This window comes from Canis lupus, chromosome 4 (genome assembly GCF_048164855.1).
Source record: "Canis lupus baileyi chromosome 4, mCanLup2.hap1, whole genome shotgun sequence".
Lineage (NCBI taxonomy): Eukaryota > Metazoa > Chordata > Mammalia > Carnivora > Canidae > Canis > Canis lupus.
Window position 1 is genome coordinate 6,470,016 of NC_132841.1, and position 19,948 is coordinate 6,489,963.

The window sequence follows — 19,948 nt, forward strand, 5'->3', positions numbered from 1 at the left end:
TTGCCTTCGTGGATGTATCTTGCAAGAAGTTACTGTGGCCGAGTTCAAAAAGGGTGTTGCCTGTGTTCAAATCTAGGATTTTGATGGAATCTTGTCTCACATTTAGATATTTCATCCATTTTGAGTTTATCTTTGTGTCTGGTGCAAGAGAGTGGTCTAGTTTCATTCTTCTGCATGTGGATGTCCAATTTTCCCAGCACCATTTATTGAAGAGACTGTCTTTCTTCCAATGGATAGTCTTTCCTCCTTTATCGAATATTAGTTGACCATAAAGTTCAGGGTTCACTTCTGGGTTGTTTATTCTGTTCCATTGATCTATGTGTCTGTTTTTGTGCCAGTACCACACTGTCTTGATGACCACAGCTTTGTAGTACAACCTGAAATCTGGCATTGTGATGCCCCCAGCTATGGTTTTCTTTTTTAAAATTCACCTGTCTATTCGGGGTCTTTTCTGATTCCACACAAATCTTAAGATGATTTGTTCCAACTCTCTGAAGAAAGTCCATGGTATTTTGATAGGGATTGTATTAAACGTGTAAATTGCCCTGGGCAGCATTGACATCTTCACAATATTAATTCTGCTAATCCATGAGCATGGAATATTTTTCCATCTCTTTGTGTCTTCCTCAATTTCTTTCAGAAGTGTTCTGTAGTTTTTAGGGTTTAGATCCTTTACCTCTTTGGTTAGGTTTATTACTAGGTATCTTATGCTTTTGGGTGTAATTGTAAATGGGATTGACTCCTTAATTTCTCTTTCTTCACTCTCATTGTTAGTGTATAGAAATGCCACTGATTTCTAGGCATTGATTTTGTATCCTGCCACGCTGCCAAATTGCTGTATGAGTTCTAGCAATCTTGGGGTGGAGGCTTTTGGGTTTTTTATGTACAGTATCATGTCATCTGCGAAGAGGGAGAGTTTGACTTCTTCTTTGCCAATTTGAATGCCTTTAATGTCTTTTTGTTGTCTGATTGCTGAGGCTAGGACTTCCAGTACTATGTTGAACAGCAGTGGTGAGAGTGGACATCCCTGTCTTGTTCCTGATCTTAGGGGAAAGGCTCCCAGTGCTTCCCCATTGAGAGTTATATTTGCTGTGGGCTTTTCAGAGATGGCTTTTAAGATGTTGAGGAATGTTCCCTCTATCCCTACACTCTGAAGAGTTTTGATCAGGAAAGGATGCTTTATTTTGTCAAATGCTTTCTCTGCATCTAATGAAAGGATCATACGGTTCTTGGTTTTTCTCTTGCTGATATGATGAATCACATTGATTGTTTTACAAGTGTTGAACCAGCCTTGTGTCCTGGGAATAAATCCTACTTGGCCATGGTGAATAATCTTCTTAATGTACTGTTGGATCCTATTGGCTAGTGGCTAGTATCTTGTTGAGAATTTTTGCATCCATGTTCATCAGGGATATTGGTCTGTAATTCTCCTTTTTGGTGGGGTCTTTGTCTGGTTTTGGAATTAAGGTGATGCTCGCCTCATAGAACGAATTTGGAAGTACTCCATCTCTTTCTATCTTTCCAAACAGCTTTAGTAGAATAGGTATGGTTTCCTCTTTAAACGTTTGATAGAATTCCCCTGGGAAGGCATCTGGCTCTGGACTTTTGTGTCTTGGGAGGTTTTTGATGACTGCTTCAATTTTCTCCCTGGTTATTGGCCTGTTCAGGTTTTCTATTTCTTCCTGTTCCAGTTTTGGTAGTTAGTGGCTTTCCAGAAATACGTCCATTTCTTCTAGATTGCCTAATTTATTGGCGTATAGCTGCTCATATGTTTTTAAAATCATTTGTATTTCCTTGGTGTTGGTAGTGATCTCCCCTTTCTCATTCATGATTTTATTAATTTGAGTCTTCTCTCTCTTCTTTTTAATAAGGCTGGCTAATGGTTTATCTATCTTATTAATTCTTTCAAGGAACCAACTCCTGGTTCTGTTGATCTGTTCCACAGTTCTTCTGGTCTGATTTCGTTGAGTTCTGCTCGAATCTTTATTAACTCTCTTCTCCTGCTGGGTGTAGGATCTATTTGCTGTTTTTTCTCTAGCTCCTTTATGTGTAAGGTTAGCTTTTGTATTTGAGTTCTTTCCAGTTTTTGAATGGTGCTTGTATTCCGATGTATTTCCCCCTCAGGACTGCTTTTGCTGCATCCCAAAGATTTTGAACAGTTGTATCTTCATTCTCATTGGTTTCCATGAATCTTTTTAATTCTTTCGTAATTTCCTGGTTGAGCCCTTCATCTTTTAGCAGGATTGTCCTTAACGTCCACGTGTTTGAAGTCCTTTCAAACTTCTTGTTGTGATTTAGTTCTAATTTCAAGGCGTTATGGTCTGAGAATATGCAGGGGATGATCCCAATCTTTTGGTATCGGTTCAGACCCGATTTGTGACCCAGTATGTGGTCTATTCTGGAGAAAGTTCCATGTGCACTTGAGAGGAATGTGTATTCAGTTGAGTTTGGATGTAAAGTTCTGTAGATATCTGTGAAATCCATCTGGTCCAGTGTATCATTGACTGTTTTTATTCTTGACAGGTGAGAAAGATCAGTCATGTCAAGTGACTTGCCCATGGTCACAACACTATAAATTGTAGAGCTGGGATTTGAATTCAGTTCTATCTGTCCCTAAATTCCATGTTATTAACCACAGCATTCTTCTGCTATACCTCTGCCTGATGAGATTTCTATTTTTTAGGAATTTGAAGACAAAGACTAGCCACCAAGGGAAAGAGAGTTAGGACTAGAGACACAGAGATGGTAAAGTGGCACCAATGTGCTGAATGCATCCAAGTGCAGGACTGAATGATACATTTTTAGTGTTGCAAATTTAATCTTCCAAACAAATGTACACTTCATTCAGGGCAATGTAGGGATTATGAATGGGTTGTCACACCTCCATTTCTGAGTGTTCTAAGCAAGGTGGATTGAGTGTATTATACCAGTGTATTCAGAAAAATAAACAAGTGGGCATGTCTCACAGGTAGGGTCATAGAGGGGAGAGATGGGTCAGTAAGGTCCAGGAAGAGCTATGGGAACCATGCCTGAGTGAGTGAGCACATTTGTAAATGCCTGCTGAGTCGGAAACATATACAAATAGTGATTGTTCTGGCTATTGTTTTGGGTTGTAGTGTTTGTTGTATGCAAAGGGAAGTGCAGTCAGTGGAGCAGAAGCAGAAGCGCTGGTAGAAGATAGAACTGGGAGTTGAAGGGAAAGAAAAGGAATGGGGTCCATGACAGCAGACAAGTTGACAGGAGACGTCAGCGATGGGTAGCCTTGTAATTTTGCTGGGGTGGCAAAAAACCTACCATTATCTTCAGTTAGAAATCAATTACAGAAAGGAACTTTGTGGGCATGATGGCATTTGTAGAAAATGCCTAGCCTGTACAGAGCTTTCATGCTAAATGAGATCTTTCAAAGTCCCAGGAGACCTTCCTATTTGTCATGCTTCCAGGAAAGCCCTAGACAAAATCACTCAGCGGAGAAGTTTGTCCTTAGAAACTTTCCCTCTAAGTGAGGTTTCCCCAAAAACTAAAGGGGGAGGGGTCGAGGAAAGCAGTCTGCTCTGCCTCTCCTGGCCACATGGGCTTGGGCAAGTCCCTTGATAATTACTTATTAGAGCCATAGAACATTCTGCAGATTGCAAGTTGCGTTCACAAACCTATCCCTGACAACCCTGAGGATCAGAGTTTCATAGCATTTTATGTATTTTGATTAATCTTAGCAGTTGACATTTAAGAAGCAGATGTCCTTACTGTCTCTGCCTTCAAAATATTTTCATTCATCTTGTGCTGAGAGTCTTGATCACATTTTTTAAGCTACCTTTTGGCATCTAAAATTCTAATAGAATTTCCTGTAGGATAAAAGATAGCAGAACATAGGTTATTTGCTAAGTTTTTAGAAATATTACACCAAATAGTCTACAACAGATAAAACCTAGAATTTAGGAGAAGTCTAGAAATCCGAAACTAACCTGTAAAAACTTTGATGCAATAATGTCCTCAGGTGAGCCAAATCTGGGGACAGTTAAATGTCCAAATGGGCTTTGAACTTTAAATTGGTGCTAACAGTAAGATTTGGTTTTTAAAAATTAAGCTTTGGAGAAAAACACCAGGGCTTTCATACATGGTCACTGTGTAGTAGCTGCTGGATGAGTCAATATCCAGTCCTAAATAGTATCATTTATTCAAAATTTGTGATTTTTATGTAGCGATTCGTTTTTTGTGGATGATTTATTTAAACACAATTTTTTTTAAACAAATAGAAGTAACCTAATTGCCGGAAAGAGGTACTAATCAAGAGCCTATAGTAAATGTAGCAAGTGCACATGTGCACGCACACCCACACCCACACAGGGACCATCTGGCGCAATGCCATTCAGCAGGACTACCTGCAAAGCACAGATATTTGTGAAATCCTAGACAGGTGCTGAACTACCAGCATCCCCACAGGGCTTCTTGCTCTACACACTCCAGATTATAAAAGAAGTGTTCCACAAATTCAATGGAGATGAAATCAGAGAACAGGGAAGAAGAGGAAACACTGAGTAGTTACATCTAGTTGATATAACTAAGTTTACAGTTCTTATAAACAGAGGTGCAAGAGAAGGGTGGTTGAGGGATTTAAGAAAACAAACTCTAATCCCTGAGAAAGAGGTGTAAATTGAAAAAAGAACACATATGGGCACCTGGGTGGCTCAGTCAGTTAAGTGCCTGCGGTTTTTAAGTTCCTCTGATTTTTTTTCTTATGGTGAAGAGCCTCTTCTTCAGGATGCCTATCTATAGAGATACAAAGACAAATCAAAAGCCAAGTAGGTACGCTTAGCTTCTTACGTCCTCATGTCACTCTCAGAGAGAAAGCACCTGAGGGTTCCCTTTGGGGCCACTCTTCTCTATCACAGGGCTCCTGCTATCACTGTTACTGAGGCTCCTGATATACCCACATTATTGTATTATTGCATTATTGCTGGCTCGAGGCTTCATGGGTATTTCCAAATTTTCCCAGGAAACATTCTTTTTTCCAATACAAAAACAAAAATTACCCTTTTTTGTTCTTAACTAAAATCCACAACTCATTACAATGTAATTACATGAAATCTCATTTCCTATGGTTTAAGTAACTCATTTTTTTTATAATTTAAAAAAGATTGACCTTGGCTCATGTTTACTTGGCCAAGTATTTTAACTCTAGAAAAGGGTTTTCTTGGGGTACCTGACTGCTTTAAATCAGGGCAGCATGTGACTCTTGATCTCACGGTTTTGTGTTCGAGATTCACATTGGGTGCAGACATTACTTAAAAAAATAAAAAAGGAAAGAGTTTTCTCAAGAATTTGACAAAGCTGAATACATGAGAAAATATGTAAGAAAAAATATTATAGTTCAAAATTTCTTTAAAATGTTTTAAGCATTGTGAATTTTTACATCCTCTTTATTTCGATATCATTGATGCATTTCTTATAGGTCATTCCTATTCATTCTTTAAAGCAGTTTGACTGAGGAGTCTTGATGGGCTATCATAAGCCTGGTTGCATAGGAAGGATCTGTGGGAGTGCGAGTTGGAAAGATCTATTTTGAAAGGAGAAGCAACCACCGATCTCCACACTGGAAGGGGCTTGGGGCACTGGCAGAAAACCTGGGGACAGGCTGGTCAGTGCGGCCCTCCAGGGTCTGGCATCTCTTGCTCCAGAACCAAAGTCCTGGGGGACTGCAGCCTGCTGGCCACGTGCAGGGAAACCCTCCTTCCCTCCTCTGGACTGTGGTGGGTCTGAGATGGAGCATCTGTTCCCTCCAGCTTCTGAAACAATGGAACATGCTGTTTCAAATAGAGATCACATGCTGGGCAGCCAAAACAAGCCAATGACCCAGGAAATGTCCTCTCTGCTTGTAAGATTTTAACTCATTTTGTGTGGGGCAACCATTTATCTATTTATTTTTTAAACCACTTTATTGAGACGTAATCCACACGCCATGAAATTCTCCATTTAAAGTATACAACTCATTGGATTTTAGAATATTCACAGAATTGTGCAACCACCACCACATTCCAATTTTAGAACAAATCATTTATTTTCAAAATTGAATATGAAGAACTCGCTATTATGCATCCTTGGCTAGATTTGGAAACACACCTGTTCTACAGGGTGGTAGGTCTCTGGCAACAATTTCTTCTATCCTGAGTCTCTTTATCCTGAGCATCTGCACAGCAGATGTGAGCAGGTATGAGTCCTTAGAGTCAGCTCTGACTGGTTGTGGCAAGGCAGCTGGTCATTTCGCGTCCTCTGGCTCCAAATGACCATATTTTGACAAAGAAGGTAGGAGCGGAGGCTCCGTGAGTCTTTGGCACCTTGGTCAGCAGCAGAGGCCACTTATCCTCTTTGTACCTTTGTCTTCATTTGGACTCCTCAAAGGAGTAAAAATAGAATTCTTTCATTGCTATCCAGACTGGCCTCTAGAGGGCAGACGATTCCCCAGACAGAGCGGGGATGGAGGCTGTTTCCCCAAGTCACCCCATGGTTCCACTGGGAGGGACTCTTTTCTGGGATCTTTCTCTCCAGAGATCACTTTCCACTTGGCCACAGCTCATCCCAGTCCTGGAAACCTGCCTTGGGTGGGGGTGGGAGGTTGTGGTTTGTATCCTTTCTGGAAAGAAATCTCTCAAATCTCCCCTACCTGATTCCTGAAAGGAACATTAACCAATTCTGAGAATTTTAACCATTTTATTTCACATTCCTTACCTTCCAAGTATTTTTTATCATGATAAAATATACATAAAATTTACCATGTAAGCATTTTTAAGCATACAGTTCAATGGCATTAAGCACATTCACATTGTTGGGCAACCATCACCACAGTCCACCTCCAGGACATTTAATCTTTATGAAATTAAAACTGTGTCCCCACTGAATGATAACTCTTCACTTCCAGCCCCTAGTAACCACCATTCTACTTTCCATGTCTATGAATTTGACTATTCTGGATGTCTCATATAAGTGGAATCATAGATTTGGCCTTTTGTGACTTATTTCATTCAGTATTATGTCTTCAAAATTCATCCATGTTGTAGCATGGGGTCAGAAATCCCCCCCCTTTTTAAAGGCTGAATACCATTCCATTATGTGTACATTTTGCTTATCTATTCAGCCGCTGATGGACACTTGGTTGCCCCCACCTGTTGGCTGCTGTGAGTAGGCTGCTATGATCAGAGTGTACAAATATGCCTTTGAAGCTCTGCTTCCAATTCTTTAATTCTTTTATGCCTTTATGTCTTTTATGCCAAACAGGAGAATGAGGTACACCTACTCGGGCATACGGTTTCCAAACTTTTTCATGTCATGGCTTACGTAGGGGATGTTTGTTTGCCCACCCAAGGTAACTGGAGGGGTCTAGAACCCAGACAGAGTCATGGAGGTGACTCATCCAGGCTCCACTAAGGGGATGGGGGAGGATCCCCCTCACAGCACACATTGGACACACCAGGCAGGGAGCTCTCTGCTCTGGACAGCTCAGCTCACCAGTTCTGACCCCATGTAGCAAGGGATGCCTGGTGTTTGGTCGCTAGAGGTGTGGCTGGAAGGATGAGATGTCCCTAAAAGAGGCTTTCCGTCCTTTCTCTGCTCAGCCCCGTCCCACTTAGAGAACGCTGCTGTTTGCAGCTGCAGGATGAGAAACATTGGGCCTCCCAGCCTCTGGCTGCAGCTGCCTGGAACAGAAGTGTACATGCTACTGGGGCTGCTACCCAAATTCTCTACAGCGCTAGAACTAGGCTGGGATGCTCAGGTGGAAGGGAGGCACGGGGTGGAGCTGGAGGACCATGTCAACGCCGGGACTGAGGCTGCCACTTGGAGGCAGCTCTGAGGGCCCCAGAGCCAGCAGAGCTGAGGAACCAGTCTGTGCGGAAGAATGAGACACAGCAGCAACACCCAGAGCCAAGTGGGGTGGCAGGGGCTGGGGGTGAGGCAAGCCCCTAGAGGGAGGGACAGGGAGACAATGAGAAGACAGTAGAGGGAAATGCCGCTCAAGACTCTTTTATGAGGCCCAGCTGACCGTTTTTGCATTTTACTTTTGGGACAGTCACCACTGCTGTTACAATATGAATTTCTTCCCCTAGGGTGGCTGGGTGGGTTGTCGTGCCTGGATGAAGGTGCAGGAGGGTGGGACCTGCTGGGAGCAAAGTGTAAGGCGAGGGTCAAAGCGGCACAGCAAGGCTGCAGCAAAGTGGCCACCAACACAGCTCGAAATGCTTCTTTTTTAAATAGTTTATTAATCTGTTTGGCCAAACAGGTAATGGAAACTGAGAATAATAATTTGCTAAAAAGTTCAGGTCAGGAATGCCCCTTCCCCCTACGAAACGAAAGACTCCATGGTTACAGAGTGCACCATTGGGTTATGACAACATTTCAAAATAAGGTTTCCATTTCATATGTAACAATGTAAACTTCAAAAATAGTAAACTCTAACCCCCTGTGTCCCTCTTGACAGATCTATCACAGATAGAATTTTCTGGCAGATCTAAATTGTATAAGTAAACAGCCTGGTGCTTTAAAAGTTTCATAAAAAGGTGTACAGATTCAGTAGATAATTTTTCGATCGTGGTCATGGAGTAAAAGCAACCAGCAGTTCACGTCCTGCGTAGTCTACCTTGTATGTGCATTGCACACTGCTAACCATGTTCTGTTACACTGGTCATCAGCTTGTCGTTTTTGTACACATACACACACATATATAGTTTTGTTTCTAAAGATTTGTACATCGAAATGATAAGACGGCGCCAGTGACTTATAATGTCACCTCGCTTCACGTAGGTAAGGACAAAAATTCTGTAGAAGGCACTGTAATTTCTCTTGCACGATCTTGCACACACGGAAGAGCAGGCCAGCGGGGGGCTCGGACTCCTCCTTCCCTTTCTGTAACCTGGCCGGGCCTGCCCTCCTCCACCTGCCACCCCAGGTTAGCCACGGTCGGTGGGTTCTGAAGTCCTCTTTGCTTTTCTACTTCACCTCTTTGCCTCCATCCCTCCATCCCTCCATCCACCCAAATTAACTTACAGTTATCTTTTGGTTCTTTGAAATCCCTTAAAATTAAGAGTACAGCTCTGGTATAAAACAAAATAGGACCTACCATAGCTGAAAAATAATCACAGTGTGCAATGTAATTTGCAGTTGCTAAGTTTCAAACCACTTGCCCCGCCTCTTGTCATCCCGAACAATCTACGCAAGGATAATTTTAACCGGCTTTACATTCATTTCAAAAGGGCCCAGAGGCTCCTCTTTCCTCTTTCCTTTTGAATTGGTACCCTTAGGTGAAAGGTCTGATGTGGAAAAAGTGCAAGCAAATTGGACATGCCAATAAATACCGTATAACTTACCGCAGATTACCGGAACTGTACAGGTATGTACACACCGTTCCAAACTGAGGGTCCCCTGTCGGGACCAGACCTCCAGGTCCCTAACACGGGAGCGGGCGCCGCGGGGCTCTGCAGGAGCCGAGGTCAGCGGGCAAAGGAGGGGCGCGCTCTCCTGGCTTTGCTCTGAGCCCCCGAGCCCAGGTCTGCGCCGCCCTCCGCCGGCTCCTCCTTCTTCCTCACCTTGAGGCGGGTGAGCAGCTTGATCAACCAGACATCCCACTCCTCGGGCAAGAGCAGGAGGAGGAAGCCCAGGCCGATGATGATGATGGCGATGACCCGAACCCCGTTGAAGACGATCTTACTGGTGTAGTGATCCACCACTGCGGGAAAGAGGGGGGCGGCGGGTTACCTGGCGGCGGGGCCAGGCGCGCAGCATCGCTGTGGTCTTCCTCCACCAGAACCCTCCTGGGGCGGCTGCGTTCTGGGGGCAGGGGCTGCCTCTGAATTTTACAACACCGCTCTGGTGTGAAGCCTGGGGCTTTTTAAAAATATATATTTATTTATTCATTCATGGAAGACACACAGAGGCAGAAACACAGGCAGACGGAGAAGCAGGCTCCCTGCAGGGTCCTGATGCAGGACTCGATCCCAGGACCCCAGGATCACCACCTGAGCCAAAGGCAGATGCTCATCGACTGGACCCCCCAGGGATCCCAAGCCTGGCACTTTCATTTCACTTCCCCAACTGACCGGGCACCTTAGTTCAGACATTGATTTGCATGAAAGACAAAACAAACAGGCAGTTGGAAATATATATAATATATATATATATAATATATATATATATATATATTATATATATATAAAATAAACACAGACACATATGCCCCAAAGTTTAATTTTGGCCACCTCTGGGTGGCAGGATGATATTTATTCATGAGACACAGAGAGAGAGAGACAGAGAGAGACAGAGACCCAGCAGACGGAGAAGCAGGCTCCATGCAGGGAGCCTGACGTGGGACTCGATCCCAGGGCTCCAGGATCAGGCCCTGGGCTGAAGGTGGCGCTAAACCGCTGAGCCACCCGGGCTGCCCTGGGTGGCAGGATGATAAAAACATTATTGCTTTCTTGATATTTTTGGCACTTTTCACGTCTTCTACAATGACGTTTATATTTATAATTTATTATTTTTTCTTTAAAAAATTTTTTTTATTGGAGTTCAATTTGCCAACATATAGCATAACACCCAGTGCTCATCCCGTCAAGTGCCCCCCCTCAGTGCCCATCACCCAGTCACCCCAACCCCTCCACTCACTCCCCTTCCACCACCCCTTGTTCATTTCCCAGAGTTAGGAGTCTCTCATGTTCTGTCACCCTCACTGATATTTTCACTCATTTTCTCTCCTTTCCCTTTATTCCCTTTCACTATTATTTATATTCCCTAAATGAATGAGACCATATAATGTTTGTCTTTCTCTGATTGACTTATTTCACTCAGCATAATACCCTCCAGGTCCATCCACGTCGAAGCAAATGGTGGGTATTTGTCGTTTCTAATGGCTGAGGAATATTCCATTGTATACATAGACCACATCTTCTTTATCCATTCATCTTTCGTTGGACACCGAGGCTCCTTCCACAGTTTGGCTATTGTGGCCATTGCTGCTAGAAACATCGGGGTGCAGGTGTCCCGGCGTTTCACTGCATCTGTATCTTTGGGGTAAATCCCCAACAGTGCAATTGCTGGGTCATAGGGCAGGTCTATTTTTAACTCTTTGAGGAACCTCCACACGGTTTTCCAGAGTGGCTGCACCAGTTCACATTCCCACCAACAGTGCAAGAGAGTTCCCCTTTCTCCACATCCTCTCCAACATTCGTGGTTTCCTGCCTTGTTAATTTTCACCATTCTCACTGGACATTCTTTAGAGAGTTGGAACAAATCATCTTAAGATTTGTGTGGAATCATAAAAGACCCCGAATAGCCAGGGGAATTTTAAAAAAGAAAACCATAGCTGGGGGCATCACAATGCCAGATTTCAGGCTGTACTACAAAGCTGTGGTCATCAAGACAGTGTGGTGCTGGCACAAAAGCAGACACATAGATCAATGGAACAGAATAGAGAATCCAGAAATGGGCCCTCAACTCTATGGTCAACTAATATTCGACAAAGCAGGAAAGACTATCCACTGGAAGAAAGACAGTCTCTTCAATAAATGGTGCTGGGAAAATTGGACATCCACATGCAGAAGAATGAAACTAGACCACTCTCTTTCACCAGACACAAAGATAAACTCAAAATGGATGAAATATCTAAATGTGAGACAAGATTCCATCAAAATCCTAGAGGAAAACACAGGCAACACCCTTTTTGAACTTGGCCACAGCAGCTTCTTGCAAGATACATCCATGGAGGCAAGAGAAACAAAAGCAAAAATGAATTATTGGGACTTCATCAAGATAAGAAGCTTCTGCACAGCAAAAGAAACAGTCAACAAAACCAAAAGACAACCTACAGAATGGGAGAAGATATTTGCAAATGACCTATCAGATAAAGGGCTAGTATCCAAGATCTATAAAGAACTTCTTAAACTCAACACCAAAGAAACAAACAATCCAATCATGAAATGGGCAAAAGACATAAACAGATCTTTCACAGAGGAAGACATAGACATGGCCAACAAGCACATGAGAAAATGCTCTGCATTTCATATATCGCCATCAGGGATATATTTATAATTTAAAAGCATTATTTCCCAATATATGCATATATATGGTTTGAAGACCAAACTCAACCTGGTTTTTGGAAGCTAATAAAGATAAATTCTTGTTCCGCCCCAGGACATCATTAGCACGAGGCTCTAAAGCCACCTGGGTCCTGACTATTAATGTTTATTAAAGGTCCACGGGGCACATGGCTCATGCCTTGGCTCACACCAGGTGAGGCAACAACATGAGAAGCAGGATTAATGTCAGTTAATAAAAATCCCCCTCAGCATTCTCTTCCTAGCTAAATGGTCAAAACCATTGGGGATCTTAAGGTTTTCATCTTTCCTTCTCTCTCTCTCTCTTTTTTTTTTTTTTTAATTTCCCTGTTTTCTTAATTAAGCCAGGCAAAACAAATTGGGAGCCTGCCTTCTGTAGAAAAGGCACCAACTGCTTTTCTTTTTCGATCATCTTGTGAAAGAGAGTTTGCTGAGTTGGAGTGTGCAGACTGTGCAAACCGCCTCGCTGGCCAGCTGTCCGCCAGCGTCTCCAGGGTGGGCCTCCTCCTGCAGCCCAGGATGTGGCCTGGCTCTGTCCTTCCCTGATGGTCCTCCACCTTCCCGGCCTCCCTAACCCCCCCTTCCTAACTCTCTCCTTGTCTACAGGGTGGGCAGAGAAAGAGAAAGCGGGAAAAGTTAAACCTGAAAAAAATTGTTGTTAGCAGCCCTTTTGTGGAATTAAGTGCCTCTTTTAAATAAGTCAGGCAGAGAAAGATAAGTATCATATGATTTCACTTATATGTGGAATTGAAGAAACAAAACAGATGAATGTAGGGGAAGGGAAGGAGAAATAAAATAAAAACAGGGAAGGAGACAAACCATAAGAGACTCTCAAATCTAGGGAACGAACTGAGGGTGGCTGGAGAGGAAGTGGGGGGATGGGGTAACTGGGTGACGGGCATTAAAGAGGGCACATGATGGAATGAGCACTGGGTGTTGTATGCACCTGGTGAGTTGCTAAATTCTACCCGTGAAACTAATAATACACTATATGTTAACTAACTTGAATTTAAATAAAATCTACAAAAAATAATAAAAATCATAGCCTCAAAGAAAAAACAAAGTGCCTCTTTTATCTCACTGTTATTCAGAAATACTTTAATTTTTAAAAAGATTTTATTTATTTATTCATGAGAGACACACAGAGAGAGAGGCAGGGACATAGGCAGAGGGAGAAGCAGGCTCCACGCAGGGAGCCCCACGTGGGACTTGATTCCAAGACTCTGGGATCATGCCCTGCACTGAAGGCAGATGCTCAACCACTGGGCCACCCAGGCGTCCCAAAATACTTGAATTTTTAATAATGACAGAACATTCTGTTAATTCAATGGATGTGGATAGTCAATTAGCAGGGCACGTGAGCTACACCAGAGAGTGGGAAAGCCACAAAATGACTCTGCTCCGGTTGGGAACTGAATGTGATTCTTTTCTCTGACACATAATTAAACCTCTTATGTTGCAGGTGAGTAGTAAGAAGTGGTTCTGATCAATCTCTCAAACACCTGGCTGTGCGATACAAAGTGAGCATCCACCTAAGAGCTACCTGCCATATGCCTTCTTGCAATGAGATCGCTGTGGCCATAAAGCTGTAGTAAGGTATAGGGCATAGCTGATAAATTATTTTTCAGAAGGCAGCGGTGTCTGGAGCCTGGCAGATTGTACCACTTTTTACCAGCTCTTCAGGAGCTCCAGGGCTCTCAGAATTTTGAAATGTTGAGTGCCTTCACTTTTAGGGGAGACAAGCTAAGGCCCAGAGGAGTGATAAGTTGGGGGCACTCAATGCTGGCCTGAGCACAGTGCCCCGATGCCCCGGGGCACTGAGGTACCCCTAGAAGAGTCCGGGGCCAGGGTGAGGCATACACAGAACATGTGGAACAGGATGGGTGAGGAACCAATCAAAGGAGAAGGCTTAGGAAATTGAGAGCTGTTTTGCCTTATTGATGCCACATTGAATAAGATAAGCGTTTGCCATTCCTCGGAGGTGAATCCTCTAAAACCCTGGGAGTAGGAGGCTTCTGGAGATGGCTTTGGGGGAGAGGGCTATGCCAGGCCAAGAGAGTGAGTGCTATGGAGAGAACTGATTCACACACCCTTCTCTGGCTAAGAGAGCAAGGCTACCTGGTGTGAGGAAAGGGCTCTGGGAAGAGAAGCCAAAATCAACACCAGAATAAGCCAGGAAAAGGAAGGAGGTGAGAGAGGCAGCTGACAAGTTTTTGGAAGAGCTGCCAAGTGAGTGCACTGAGGAGTCCCCAAGCAGAAACAAAGCAAGGTCCCGAGTAACTGGCCAAAGGGCTCCCGCTCTTCTGGGAAGTGGAGAATAATGTTTATGCTTCTTCAGTTTGCAAACGCTACCCCTGTCACACCCTGAGACCATTTTCTCCCCTGGAAAGTCACTAATGAAATCAAACTTTTTTCTTGCTCCCTAATTTTCCTTACGTAGTCCTAGCATTAATGACATTCATCTCTGGTTCCTGCACTACTTAGAACTGAGATGGCTTTAGACCGTCTCTACCTTGGGGTGATAGTGAAAAGCAACGCACTCTGGAGAAATGCCATTGATTTAACATACCCCGACATTCTACCTAAGTGCTACCTTCCGACACAGAAGGTCAAACGTGCTTTCCGCATCAGGCACGGCAAGAGTGCGAGTGAGTATGTGTATCCGCAAGCCCCGGCACAGGTTTGTGAGTGAGTGTGTGTGTGTGTGTGTGTGTGTGTGTGTGTGTGTGTTTGGGAGCAGAGAGAGAGAAGGCTATACGGGCTTACCTGCATTCACAGGGACACTGAAAACAATTCCAACAGACATCAGAGTGGGATACGTAACAGCAATTCCAAAATTTAATACAATATTGAATGCTGAAATAAAGAACAGAAAAGGGGCATTATTCGTTACTGGCCCTGGATTTGGCATCCTCTCTGCTCTGTCCCTCCCCAGCTTCTCAGGGGAGGCTGAGGTTACTACTACTGCCCTTTGCTCTGATGCAAGGAGCTTGGGCAGCGATTAGGGACAAATATCCAGATTAATCAGCTTTCCTCTCTTCCTTGAGCTTTGAAGAAGGGGCACGAAATTCGGACAAGGCTGTCAGTGAGAAGGCACTGGAAAAGAGGACGGGGACCATCTACTAACACTGTGCTTTTCTCTGCTGCTGGCAGTGATGCTGGGACGAGGATGGACAGGTGCTTTGGGTTCTGCATTTTGAGATGGAAGGTGGGGGAGGCACCCCTGACTCCCTTCCCTGCCTGGACCAGCCTTCTGCAAGTCATGGTGGTGACTCTATTCATCGTCATGATAACTGATAAAATTTACTGAACACTGACTTGCACTGTACAGAACATTTTACTCGCACTCTTAAAGACAATGTTCTAAGAATTCTGTGCACATTAATTTGCCAGCTCCCTCCGGGTCCTGTAAGGACTGTTTGTCATCAATAGGTCACACACAGTACTATTCAGAGCGGCAGTGACCATCGCTACCACTGCCGTGCCTGTGGTTCTGGAATTAGAATCCAGGGTTATCATTACAAGGGTTTACTTGGAGAGACTACTTTTGGGAAGCGCTGGGAAGTTAAGGATAACAATGGAACACCTCTCTTCTCCAGGGCCTGGGTTTCCAGATGTCCCTGGAGCTGCCCAGGTCCTGCTCATCAGCCATGGCTTCTGATGGGGGGGGGATTCTTTTTTTTAATATTTTATTTATTTATTAATAAGAGACACAGGGAGAGAGGCAGAGACACAGGCAGAGGGAGAAGCAGGCTCCATGCAGGGAGCCTGACGTGGGACTTGATCCCAGGACCCCAGGATCATGACCTGAGCCACCCAGGAGTCCCTGACAGAGGGATTCTGAATGGGGGTGGGGGAGATTCTGATGGAAGGGGGATTCTGTTGGGGGGATGTGGCGAGGGGATTTTGGCAGGGAGGATTGCCACTTACTCAATAAGAGGACTGAAAACCCACAAAGATTTCCCCATGGAATGTCATCGAAAGAGCTCCAGTATTCCACTTTGGTAAAGTAGAGGATGACGGGAATACAGGTGATGAAGAGGATGTTAAACACACCCAGAATGGACAAGAATAAGGCGGCTTCTCCGAACTTAGCACTGCCTAGGAGGAGCTTGAACAGAACCTGCGGGAGAAAGCAGAGGAGGTGCAGATGAAGGCTTGCCTCAGAAGCCACCTTGCCATGGGGGAAGGGCATGCACCTGAGGCTGGGCTGCAGCACAGGGATGCAGGCCAGTGACAGGTAAATGCAACCTCGCTGGGCCTTCAGGGGAAGGCTGGTGGGGTCGGCCCTACCTGCACTTGTACAAACATCTACATCTCAGCAGCGCCTACACGGGAGAGTTATGGATCTCTGGCCTCATTGAGGGCATCTTCAGGAGTCACGGCTTTCACACTAGGCTTCATTTGTCTGTGTCTGTGTTGTATTCATGACATCACACCCCAGCTTCAGAGTGTCTGAAGATGGGGAAGCCACAGAAATTAGGAATAGCGGCTGCATGACACATCCCTCTTAGGGATCCCTGACTTCATACTATACAGCTCGCCCCTAGTGAAAAGAGCTTTGGCTGCAAAGACCATTTCTATACATCGAAGGTAGAGGGATAATCACACTCACAGCTGTCTCTGCTCCATCCCACTCCTCTGTTCCGGAAACAGCAGGGGTTTTAGTGGAATGCTCCCCCATTTGATTTCTTGCACCTGTTTGTGTCTGTACATATTTCAGGTGTGTGAGGCCCAGAGGGAGAGGGACAGACGTGCCTGGAGTGGCCGGGAAGCTGGGATAGTTCGTGTTCAGCAAACTATCCACAACCGGGGAACTGATTTGACTCCAACCTGAGTTTCTGCATTGCTGTGCCCTCCTCCTTTGCCTGCCTCTTCCTTTTTCAGCCACTTCAAAAATCTTTCAGGTATTTCTGGGCATTTGTGCAAGAAGCATAAAAAGAGAAGTAAATTACTTCCGGCCTTCCACCCACTGGCCCCTCTGGATAAAGATGGGGCAGTGGAGGAAATGGGAAATGGGAGTCGAAATCAGAAGTACTGGTGTTCACCATGGATTGCATTTCCATACGCTCCCTGCTTCCCATCAGCAGGCAGCTAATTGAGTACAGCAGAGTGTGGCCTGATCATATTTTCTGCATTTGAATCATGGCTTTGAAGTCTCAGCGTGGTGCGGGGCTATAACTTCTTCTTGGTGAGACGTGTCCCGGAGCAGGGAGATGGCTCGTGCGCGTCTCTCTGTGGGCAGTGAGGGCGGGGAGCTGATGACGGGTGGGAAGGGACAGTCATTTCTCACCCCCAAACCACAAAATGTGTTACACATACAGCTGGAAAAAAGTGCCTTTTCTTCTAACGCTCTAACACTCTACTGCACCTAATTTCCTCTGTCCTACTGTCTGGATCCATGAAGGGCTGTAAGTCTCAAAGCTAAAACCTCATTCATCATTGAATCATCCAGGTCAGCTTCCCAACTTGGAAACCAGAGAAAATTTGCATTCTTCACTATGGATGTAAAAGAAGGAGAGAGGAAGAAAGGGAAAGAAGGGGAGAGCAGCTGGTGCCACGATGCGGTAGGGGAGCAGGGGGTGGTGATCCAGGATGGGGTTGGGACATGCCAACCCCATGCCAACAGAGCTGCAGTTGGGACATGCCTTCCAGGGTTTCCCAATATTTTGTCAAACATATGTTATAATCTCTGTGTCACAGTAGTCGGGCTCTTATTTATTCAGCCTACGGGCAATGCTTAAAGTGCATACAGACCCATGCTGGGTACTGGTAGCTGCAAAAACCATGTGATAGAAGATTTCAAAGACAAGGCTGCACCAGATATTTAAATCTTTGTGTCAGACCTGGTGGGAAGTCATTTCCCCAAATACTGAGCCAGCCCCCCAGGTGTCCCGATCCTTCTCCAGTCCTTGCCAAACACTGAAGCCACTACACTAAAATCTGATGCTACCCATCCCCTCTCCCACCTATTTCATCCCCAATGCCGCAAAGAGATGGCCACTGATGGAAAGGTCTAGAGAGCCAAAGCCAAGAGCAGGTGCACGCCTCATCACGGCAAGTCTGTCTGCATGCTGAAAACAGCTGCTCATCTGAAAGCACGGGTGCCATCAAAGATGCCCCAAATGTAATGGGCCACCCCAGAGAGCTTATTCTGCATGCACTTACCTTGTAGAGGGCAGACATGGATGCAGAGCCCACCACCAGTGCTATGCCAATGACAGAGTGGCTGTGGAAGCCATCTGCATAGGTCATCATCACGATCCCAGCAATGGCGAGGATGGCAGCCACAATCTGCACAGAAGGGGGAGAAACCAGTGGTGAGGGAGGTGGTGAGGAATCTGACGGGCCACCTTAGGGCCAATGAGATGGACACTCTCGGAAGAGGTCAGTGATACAAGGGAAGAGTGGCTTCTCCTTTCCAGTTCTCTGGAGAACAAACCAAATTTCTGTTCTTGCTGAGTAAAGCTTAGCGTGATCGAACCACCTGGAACAGTTGGCGGCAAGAAGATGTGCTGTGGCTCAGCATCATGTGGTGGTTCCACATGGTCTCTGTGGTTCTTGGAAGCTGCGGAGGAGGTGGTCATAATGCCAACAGCAGGGGGATCTGGCCCTGACACGGTTTGAAAGACCAAACCTGGGAATGACCCTGGTTCCTGCCCAACCTTCTGAAAGCACCTTATGTGATCTTGCTCTTGGGTACTTTGTATCTCAACAGAGAAGGCACAGATCTTGGCTCCACTTAACAGGCCAGCAGTAGGGTCTTCTGAGGGAGTGAGTGTCACATGCCAAAGGGCTACGGTGTCTTAACCCTGGGGGTACTGTTCCTTTTCTTAGCTGTGGCAGAGCCATCCTCCCATGGCCCCCCCTTTAATCCTGTTATTGTCCAGATACAGACTTCTCATGATGAATGGATGCTCCTGGGAGATGTACACGTTCCTGCTGCTGTGCAAAGTAAAACTGTCCGATTACACAGGATGCTAACTACTTGGGATAATGTTTTGCAAAGGAGAAGTGCACAGAGAATACATCCACGTTCTAACCTCAGGTGGTCATGGAGCTGTGTCAATGTTGCTGGTGCGAAGTGAGGAGGGGGTGCCGTAGGCAGAACACAGGAAAGCCAGGACGTGTTTCCACTACTGGATTCACCGAGAGCTTTATCTCTCTTAATAGATCATTCAAAATTGACCTCTGCTTCCTGTAACAATCTCAAAGAGCCACCATTTACTAATTGGTCACATTTTCTTACTTGATCCTCAAAATAGGTAGATACTATCATTCATTTCATTTTGTAGACACGAAAATGTTGGCTCAGAGATATTATGTCACTTGCCCAAAGTCCCAGAGCCGGTATGTGGCTGAGCAGGGGATGTAGAATTTCAGGTCTGTCTGATGGCAAAGTCAGCGTTTATATATATAAAAACAGGAAAGTATGATTCACATAATACGCCGCCGCCAACCATACTCTGAGGTTTGAATTGAGGTTTCCTTTGTGGCTTAACCATAACATTTTCAGGTTAATGAAAGGCCATGTGGTTGAGTCTCACACAGTGGGTTACATACTTCTAGTATATTCCTTGTGCAATATTTTCATGTAGTGATAAATGTGCCCATGCAACACAGAGGCTCTGGAGGGAGCAGGTGATGGTCATTTACTAGAGGAGTGCCAGGCCAGGGGTCTGTCTACTTGTTCTTTTTGGTTTCATAACTCACTGGTTAGAGGCCGCATTCTGGATCACACACTGATTATGTTTCATATTCAAATGCTACCTGTACCAGGTACAACTGTTTGTGAAGAGAAAGAAACAGAGATAGTAAGGCAATAACCATTTTTTTCTTCCTTCCAGGAGAAGGAA

General features: G+C 44.9%; 1 protein-coding gene across 5 annotated transcripts in view; it reads right to left on the reverse strand.

The window, feature by feature from the left end:
- Window positions 1-19,948, reverse strand: part of SLC35F3 (solute carrier family 35 member F3) — a 457,576-nt gene that overhangs the window by 60,549 nt on the left and 377,079 nt on the right. For 4 of the 5 annotated variants that reach the window (XM_072823035.1, XM_072823036.1, XM_072823039.1 and 1 more), the window contains 4 exons: window positions 18,261-18,386; window positions 16,023-16,215; window positions 14,859-14,948; window positions 8,227-9,709 (listed from right to left, as the gene is read on the reverse strand). In XM_072823035.1, coding sequence (XP_072679136.1) covers window positions 9,474-9,709; window positions 14,859-14,948; window positions 16,023-16,215; window positions 18,261-18,386 — 645 coding nt within the window. In that variant the 3' untranslated portion in view covers window positions 8,227-9,473. Of the gene's footprint in view, window positions 1-8,226; window positions 9,710-14,858; window positions 14,949-16,022; window positions 16,216-18,260; window positions 18,387-19,948 lie in introns of those variants that run through there. The other variant, XM_072823037.1, reaches the window with a different exon arrangement.